This window comes from Penaeus japonicus, unplaced genomic scaffold, assembly GCF_977035675.1.
Source record: "Penaeus japonicus unplaced genomic scaffold, GWHDUDI00000001_assembly GWHDUDI00000018, whole genome shotgun sequence".
NCBI classification, from domain to species: domain Eukaryota; kingdom Metazoa; phylum Arthropoda; class Malacostraca; order Decapoda; family Penaeidae; genus Penaeus; species Penaeus japonicus.
Genome location: NW_028234420.1, coordinates 37,277,466 through 37,286,234, shown reverse-complemented (window position 1 = coordinate 37,286,234; position 8,769 = coordinate 37,277,466). Strand labels below are relative to the sequence as shown.

General features: G+C 46.6%; 1 protein-coding gene across 1 annotated transcript in view; it reads right to left on the bottom strand.

The window, feature by feature from the left end:
• Positions 1–5,184: 5,184 nt before the first annotated feature.
• Positions 5,185–8,769, bottom strand: part of LOC122261539 (astacin) — a 4,487-nt gene continuing 902 nt past the window's right edge. Inside the window, exons 2-6 of the mRNA XM_043029237.2 lie at positions 6,852–6,984; positions 6,539–6,605; positions 6,076–6,205; positions 5,619–5,797; positions 5,185–5,511 (exon numbers count right to left, since the gene is read on the bottom strand). Coding sequence (XP_042885171.2) covers positions 5,270–5,511; positions 5,619–5,797; positions 6,076–6,205; positions 6,539–6,605; positions 6,852–6,984 — 751 coding nt within the window. The 3' untranslated portion in view covers positions 5,185–5,269. The remainder of the gene's footprint in view (positions 5,512–5,618; positions 5,798–6,075; positions 6,206–6,538; positions 6,606–6,851; positions 6,985–8,769) is intronic.

Below are 8,769 nucleotides of genomic sequence, written 5' to 3'. Positions count from 1 at the left end.
AAGAAGAAGGAGAGAGGGAGAGGGAGGAGAAATAGGAAGGAGAGAGGGAGAGGGAGGAGAAAGAGGAAGGAGAGAGGGAGAGGGAGGAGAAAGAGGAAGGGGAGAGGGAGAGGGAGGAGAAAGAGGAAGGGGAGAGGGAGGAGAAAGAGGAAGGAGAGAGGGAGAGGGAGGAGAAAGAGGAAGGAGAGAGGGAGAGGGAGGAGAAAGAGGAAGGAGAGAGGGAGAGGGAGGAGAAAGAGGAAGGAGAGAGGGAGAGGGAGGAGAAAGAGGAAGGAGAGAGGGAGAGGGAGGAGAAAGAGGAAGGAGAGAGGGAGAGGGAGGAGAAAGAGGAAGGAGAGAGGGAGAGGGAGGAGAAAGAGGAAGGGGAGAGGGAGAGGGAGGAGAAAGAGGAAGGAGAGAGGGAGAGGGAGGAGAAAGAGGAAGGAGAAAGAGGAAGGAGAGAGGGAGAGGGAGGAGAAAGAGAAGGGAGTAGGTGATAAGGGGGAGAAAGAGGAAGGAGAGAGGGAGAGGGAGGAGAAAGAGGAAGGAGAGAGGGAGAGGGAGGAGAAAGAGAAGGGAGTAGGTGATAAGGGGGAGAAAGAGGAAGGGGAGAGGGAGAGGGAGGAGAAAGAGGAAGGAGAGAGGGAGAGGGAGGAGAAAGAGGAAGGAGAGAGGGAGAGGGAGGAGAAAGAGGAAGGAGAGAGGGAGAGGGAGGAGAAAGAGGAAGGGGAGAGGGAGGAGAAAGAGGAAGGGGAGAGGGAGGAGAAAGAGGAAGGGGAGAGGGAGAAGGAGGAGAAAGAGGAAGGGGAGAGGGAGAGGGAGGAGAAAGAGGAAGGGGAGAGGGAGAGGGAGGAGAAAGAGGAAGGAGAGAGGGAGAGGGAGGAGAAAGAGGAAGGAGAGAGGGAGAGGGAGGAGAAAGAGGAAGGAGAGAGGGAGAGGGAGGAGAAAGAGGAAGGGGAGAGGGAGAGGGAGGAGAAAGAGGAAGGAGAGAGGGAGAGGGAGGAGAAAGAGGAAGGGGAGAGGGAGAGGGAGGAGAAAGAGGAAGGAGAGAGGGAGAGGGAGGAGAAAGAGGAAGGAGTGAGGGGGAAGGGGGGGGGGAAGAGAAAGGAGAGAGGGAGAGGGAGGAGAAAGAGGAAGGGGAGAGGGAGAGGGAGGAGAAAGAGGAAGGAGAGAGGGAGAGGGAGGAGAAAGAGGAGAAGGAGGAAGGGGAGGGAGGAGGAGAAAGAGGAAGGGGAGAGGGAGAGGGAGGAGAAAGAGGAAGGGGAGAGGGAGAGGGAGGAGAAGAGGAAGGGAGAGGGAGAGGGAGGAGAAAGAGGAGGGGAGAGGGAGAGGGAGGAGAAAGAGGAAGGAGAAAGAGGAAGGAGAGAGGGAGAGGGAGGAGAAGGAGGAGAAGGCGAGAGGGAAGAGGAGAGGAGAAAGAGGAAGGAGGAGAGAGGAGAGGAGAAAGAGGAAGGAGGAGAGAGGAGAGGAGAAAGAGGAAGGGGAGAGGGAGAGGAGAGGAGAAAGAGGAAGGAGAGAGGGAGAGGAGAGAGGAAGAGAAGGAGGAGAGGGAGAGGGAGGAGGGAGGAGAAGAGGAGGAAGGGAAGAGGGAGAGGGGAGGAGAAAGAGGAAGGGGAGAGGGAGAGGGAGGGGGGAAGGGAGAAGGAGGAAAAGAGGAAGGGAGAAGGAGGATAAGAGGAAGGGAGAAGGAGGGAAAGAGGAAGGGAGAAGGAGGAGAAGAGGAAGGGAGAGGGAGAGAAGGGAGGAGAAAGAGGAAGGGGAGAGGAAGGGGAGAGGAGGAGAAAGAGGAAGGGGAGAGGAGGAGAAAGAGGAAGGGGAGAGGAGGAGAAAGAGGAAGGGGAGAGGAGGAGAAAGAGGAAGGGGAGAGGAGGAGAAAGAGGAAGGGGAGAGGAGGAGAAAGAGGAAGGGGAGAGGGAGAGGGAGGGAGAAAGATGAAGGGAGAGAGGGAAGAGGGGAGGAGAAAGAGGAGGGAGAGAGGGGAGAGGGAAGAAAAGAGGAAGGGGGAGGGAGAGGGAAGAAAAGAGGAAGGGGGAGGGAGAGGGAAGAGAAAGAGGGAAGGGGAAGGGAGAGGGAGGAGAAAGAGGAAGGGGAGAGGGAGGAGGAAGGAGAAGAGGAAGGAGAGAGGGAAGGGGAGAGGAGAAAGAGGAAGGGAGAGGGGAGAGGGAGGAGAAGAGGAAGGAGAGGGAAGGGAGAGAAAGAGGAGGGGAGAGGGAGGGGAGGAGAAAGAGGAAGGGGAGAGGGAGAGGGAGGAGAAAGAGGAAGGGGAGAGAGGGAGGAAAGAAAGGAGAGGGAGAAAGAGGAAAGAGAGAGGGAGAGGAAGGAGAAAGAGGAAGGAGAGAGGGAAAAGGAGGAGAAAGAGGAAGGAGAGAGGGAGAGGAAGGAGAAAGAGGAAGGGGAGAGGGAGGAGAAAGAGGAAGGGGAGAGGGAGGAGAAAGAGGAAGGAGAGAGGGAGAAGGAGGAGAAAGAGAAGGGAGTAGGTGATAAGGGGGAGAAAGAAGAAGGGGAGAGGGAGAAGGGGGAGAAAGAGGAAGGGGTGAAGGAGAAGGAGGAGGAAGACGAAGGAGTAAGGGAGAAGGAGGAGAGAGGGAGAAAGAGGAGAAAGAGGAAGGAGAGAGGTAGAAGGAAAGAGAAAGGAAGGAAGGAGAAGAAGGGAAAAGGGATGGAAAGAGATGAAGAATATGAGGAAAGGAGGAGAATGAGAAGGAAGAGGAAAGGGGAGGGAATTAAGGATGGAAAAGTAATGGGATGAGTGGAAGAATATGAGAAGAAAAAGGAGGATGGAAGAAGAAGAAGAGGAAGAGGAACTTCTTGTGCATTTTCTGCACAGATAGGTGTGTCTTACTTTGGGTTGTCAATAGTATTTCTAGGACCATTTTCAACTGGTTTTGTAAGCCCAGTACCCATACGAGGGGTGACACTCAGCGTAGGAGATCGTCTGCAAGGTTCACCTGCCTCACGCCACCTTGTGAGACCCCTTTCCTTCCTTCCCCGTCTGCTATGCTCCGGTATGGATGCCCGACTGCAAATTCGATCTCAACGCTTTGTTGGACGTAGGCCTTCCCCCAAGTCCCTCCGCAAATTTCTATCCTCCGCTGCTCTGTCTTACTGTTGTTTATGTTGGTCTTTGTTATCTCGCCTGCGGGTTTTTTGTCCTCCTCGATTTCTTGTTTATCCTCGGGGCGTCCAGAAAATTGTTCGTGACGTCCATCGGTTGTCTGTCATCCTGGCAATGTGCCCCGCCCAGTTCCACTTAAGCTTACTGATGGTTTCAAGGATATCCTGTCATGCCATCTCAAACGATGATTGTCAAGGTAGTGCAAATGAGTGGTTTGGGGTAAATCAGTGCAAGCGAGTAGTTTGTGGTGGTGACGTCACTGTTATAGCGTGTGGCTAAGTAACCTAGTAGAACAGAGTTCATAACGACCAATGTAGAAGAAAGGTATGAATGAGACTGAATATCTAAACACGCAAGAGATATATTTAACGCGTTTTAACGGAGGTCTTTCTCAGAAATACATAACAAGTGAAAATACAGAACGAATATATATATCAAATAAGAGCTGAAGATTCACCTGACTTTCCTGACCTGTGTGTAGTTATCCGCATAATAGAAGCCGCTAGGATAGCGCAATGGATAGCGTGCCGGCCTCACGTTCCCGAGGCCCGTGAGTTTCCGTTGTCGCCTGGCGGTCACCGCCATGCCTGGTCAGCACGGTGGGTAGGGACCAAGCTCGGATCGAGTCAACACGCGTTGGCACATTCTCTCACGAGTCAGCACACGCTGACACAGGCGGGTTCGCCTTAGTACACATAAGCCCGGCGAAGCATCTGCTTCGCAAATCCAGCTTATCGCATAATAGATGCTGCCTTGGATAGTTTAAACCTTCCCGACGTGATGTTCATGTTCTCTTTTGTCGCGATGTATGCAGCTTCCATAACTTTTTGTCTTTGCTTTGGCAATTCTTTGCTGACGATTTTTGCTTCCTTCCAATCTGGTAGATGTCCCGCCTCATCTACGTGTGCCACCATGGCGTTGGAAGTCCTGTGGTGAAGGATGTTTTCTCGATGCTCGCTCATCCTGGTGTCGAAACCACGTCCTGTTTCGCCGTAATACGCTTTTTCGCATTTACTGCAGGGAATACAGTAAACGGCACTGTCGGGGTTGCTTTTGAGCGGTTTCTTGTGTCTTGCCAAATCTCCTGTCTTTACGCCGGACGTGTTTGCTATGTTCACGGTAGTACCTAAGTACCTGCTGATAGTCTCGGAAATGTTACACTGAGGCAGTATCAAGAAACCTGAGGGTGCTGCACGATCATTTCTTGCTCCGGTTATGATGTTCGCCGCGAAGACGCTTCAGCCATACAGCATGTAGTAATCCCTTGAATGAATCCTTTTTCTAAGTCACTGACCGTCCAACGGTTGTTCGAGATAACGTAGTCGATTAAATTCCTGCTGTCCTGCCCGGTGCTCAATTTTAGACCGAGAGATAATGCTTCCTTCTCGGTCTGCGTAAGACGTCTGCTTGAAAAGTTTCTTAAAGACTTAGATGTCTTTGTCTCTCTATTAAGTCTTGTTTTCGGCTATTCTGAATCGTTTTAAGACGGTGGAACAAGATGCCACGTGGGTAATTAAGGAGACAGACATGGTAATAGAGCTTTTTTTAGTGTTTTATTGCCTTATTTTGCTTATCTGTGGTAGTTCGGTTATCAATCAAATATCTCAGGATCCCTCTCTGTGTTTCTTTCTGTGTGATTGCGTGCATATATCTATCTTTCTATCGTCTGTATCACACACACACGCACACGCGCACACACACACATACACACACACGCACACACACACATATATACATATATATATATATATATATATATATATATATATATATGTATATACATATATATGTATATATTTACATACATACATATATATATACATATATATGTATATATATATGTATATATATATACATACATACATACATATATATATATATATATATATATATATATATATATATATATATATATATATATATATACATATATGTGTGTGTGTGTGTGTGTACATATGTGTGTGTGAATCTGCGTACATGGCGACTGCAGATCAATATTTTTTATTCTAATTTCCCGAAGCCCTTGAACCCTCACCTTAATTGTTACCATGGAATATCTCATTTATATTTGAGGATAATGAACGCCACACTAGATAGAATAAGAGTATAATAAATTCCAAAGCGTAGTTAGAGCATCAAAGGCATTTCGAAAGTCAGTCAGGGAGGGCATTGCATTCATTGCCTCTTAGCACACTCGGCGGCATAGAGGTTGTTAATCTGGTTGGCATCAGATTGCAGCATGTGGGCCTTGTCATAAGGGTCCGTGAGGTCCACTCCGTCCTGAAGGGGCACGATGGTTTCCAAGACGCCCCACTGGATGGAAAAGGCGTACTTGCCGTAGTGCATGATGCTGTCGTACTGGTAGTCCTCGCCCACGTACTGAGAGTTTTGGTCGATGTCGAAGTTATAGGCCATAGCTGCGGAGGAACAAGGAATATTCGTTATGATGTCTGAGGGAAGTCGTAACTATCACACAGAGGGCGTTTTAGGGTTTTAGGTTAGCCGTGAATGTCGCTTCACTTACAGGGATCGATGTTTTGGTAGTTGATCATGACGTATTCGTCACGGTCCTTCCGGCACTGCTCGTGGAAGAATCCGATGGCGTGCATGAGTTCGTGGATGATGGTACCGTGGTAGATGCAGCCGTACTGGTCCAAGGACACCTCCTGCCAGCCTCCCATCATGCCCACGTAAGACCAGCAGCTGGTGGAATTACAACCGAGAGGCGCGGCGGCCATTTTGGAAAGTGAGAGAGGTATACGCAAGGTCTGTTTGATTCTTCTTTTGTTTATAGTTTCACGGGAAGATGGCGCGAATGGCATAAACATTCTTAGCAAAATGCGGAATTGCTTTTGTAACGGGAGACCAAAACATATATTCCTGATTTAAAAGAATTGCAAGAAATATCAGTTACGAGACAATGTCACTTTGCGTCGTGATATCCATGCAGGAAACCACGAAACACGAAACACGAAACCTACCCCCCGCCACTAACTCCGCTCGTCGTGATGTAGATGTAGTTCGATTCTGTGGTTCTCTCTACGAACTGAATGCAGGTCTTGTCCATGATCTCTTGCATTCCCGCCAGGATGTAGTCCTCGTACAAGCCACCTGGAAGAACAAGCTCATACTCTTAATTTCTTATCACACACACACACACACACACACACACTCACACACATGCACGCACACGCACACACACGTACACACACATACACACACACACAACCACATGCACACACGTACACACACATACACACACACACAACCACATGCACACACACACACATGCACACACACACACACACACACACGCACACACACACATACACACACACACACGCACACACACACGCACACACGCACACACACGCACACACACACACACACACGCACACGCACACACACACGCAATAACAGAAGTTGAAATATTTTTTTCCTTACCGATCACGTAGGGAACAACACCTCCTGGCCATAGGTATTCGTCTCCTATGATGGCTGACCGTTCCTCCTGCAAAGCATATTTTCAATAAATTAACTGCTAGATTTGTATGCGCTTTCAAACACACACACACACGCACACACACACATACACACACACACTCCCTCAAACACTCCCCCCCCCCGCTCTCCCTCTCTCTCTCTATTTCATTCGTAATAAAATATCAGATCTACGTATCTTTTAGACAACTACAACTAAGCAATTATTTTGATCAACTGATTGCCATATAGATAAACAAAAACAAGACCCACTTACCCCTGGCTTCTGTCCCGCCACGCCCTTAATGTCACCCTCGAAAAGGTGGGGGTTGTAGAGGGCCCTCGCAGCCGGAGGAACCTCCGGCGCCGCTCCGGCAAAGGCCACCAAGGCCAGAAACACGAGTCCGTACCTTTAAAAAAAGAAGTCAAAATGTCAAAAAAAAGATAATAATAATAAAAAATGAATAAAAAATCACGCACTGGGAATACTATAGTTATTCTGTTATAGCCTTTATGTGATTCACCATTTCCTATGGGAACTATGTGATTTACTATTTCCTATGGGCATTATGTGATTTACTATTTCCTATGGGCATTATGTGATTCACCATTTCCTACGAGAACTATGTGATTCACTATTTCCTATGGGAACTATGCGATTCACTATTTCCTACGAGAACTGTGTGATTCACTATTTCCTATGGGAACTATGTGATTCACCATTTCCTACGAGAACTATGTGATTCACTATTTCCTATGGGAACTATGTGATTCACCATTTCCTACGAGAATTATGTGATTCACTATTCCCTACAAGAAAAATGTGATTCACCATTTCCTGCGAGAACTATGTGATTCACTATTTCCTATGGGAACTATGTGATTCACTATTTCCTATGAGAACTATGTGATTCACTAATTCCTATGGGAACTATGTGATTCACTATTTCCTATGGGAACTATGTGATTCACTATTTCCTATGAGAACTATGTGATTCACTATTTCCTATGGGAACTATGTGATTCACTATTTCCTACGAGAACTATGTGATTCACCATTTCCTATGAGAACTATGTGATTCACTATTTCCTACGAGAACTATGTGATTCACTATTTCCTATGGGAACTATGTGATTCACTATTTCCTATGAGAACTATGTGATTCACTATTTCCTACGAGAACTATGTGATTCACTATTTCCTACGAGAACTATGTGATTCACTATTTCCTACGAGAACTATGTGATTCACTATTTCCTACGAGAACTATGTGATTCACCATTTCCTACGAGAACTATGTGATTCACTATTTCCTATGGGATCTATGTGATTCACTATTTCCTATGGGAACTATGGGATTCACTTTTTCCTATGTGATTCACTATATCCTATGGGAAATATGTGATTCACTATTTCCTATGAGAACTATGTGATTCACCATTTCCTACGAGAACTATGTGATTCACTATTCCCTACGAGAACTATGTGAATCACTATTTCCTACGAGAACTATGTGACTCACTAATTCCTACGAGAACTATGTGATTCACCATTTCCTACGAGAACTATGTGATTCACAATTCCCTACGAGAACTATGTGATTCACTATTTCCTATGAGAACTATGTGATTCACTATTTCCTATGGGAACTATGTGATTCACTATTTCCTACGAGAACTATGTGATTCACTATTTCCTATGGGAACTATGTGATTCACTAATTCCTACGAGAACTATGTGATTCACCATTTCCTACGAGAACTATGTGATTCACAATTCCCTACGAGAACTATGTGATTCACTATTTCCTACGAGAACTATGTGATTCACTATTTCCTACGAGAACTATGTGATTCACTATTTCCTACGAGAACTATGTGATTCACTATTTCCTACGAGAACTATGTGATTCACTATTCCCTACGAGAACTATGTGAATCACTATTTCCTACGAGAACTATGTGACTCACTAATTCCTACGAGAACTATGTGATTCACAATTCCCTACGAGAACTATGTGATTCACTATTTCCTACGAGAACTATGTGACTCACTAATTCCTACGAGAACTATGTGATTCACAATTCCCTACAAGAACTATGTGATTCACCATTTCCTATAGAAACTATATGATTCACCATTTCCTATGGGAACTATGTGAGTGACTATTCCCTACGAGAACTATGTGAATCAC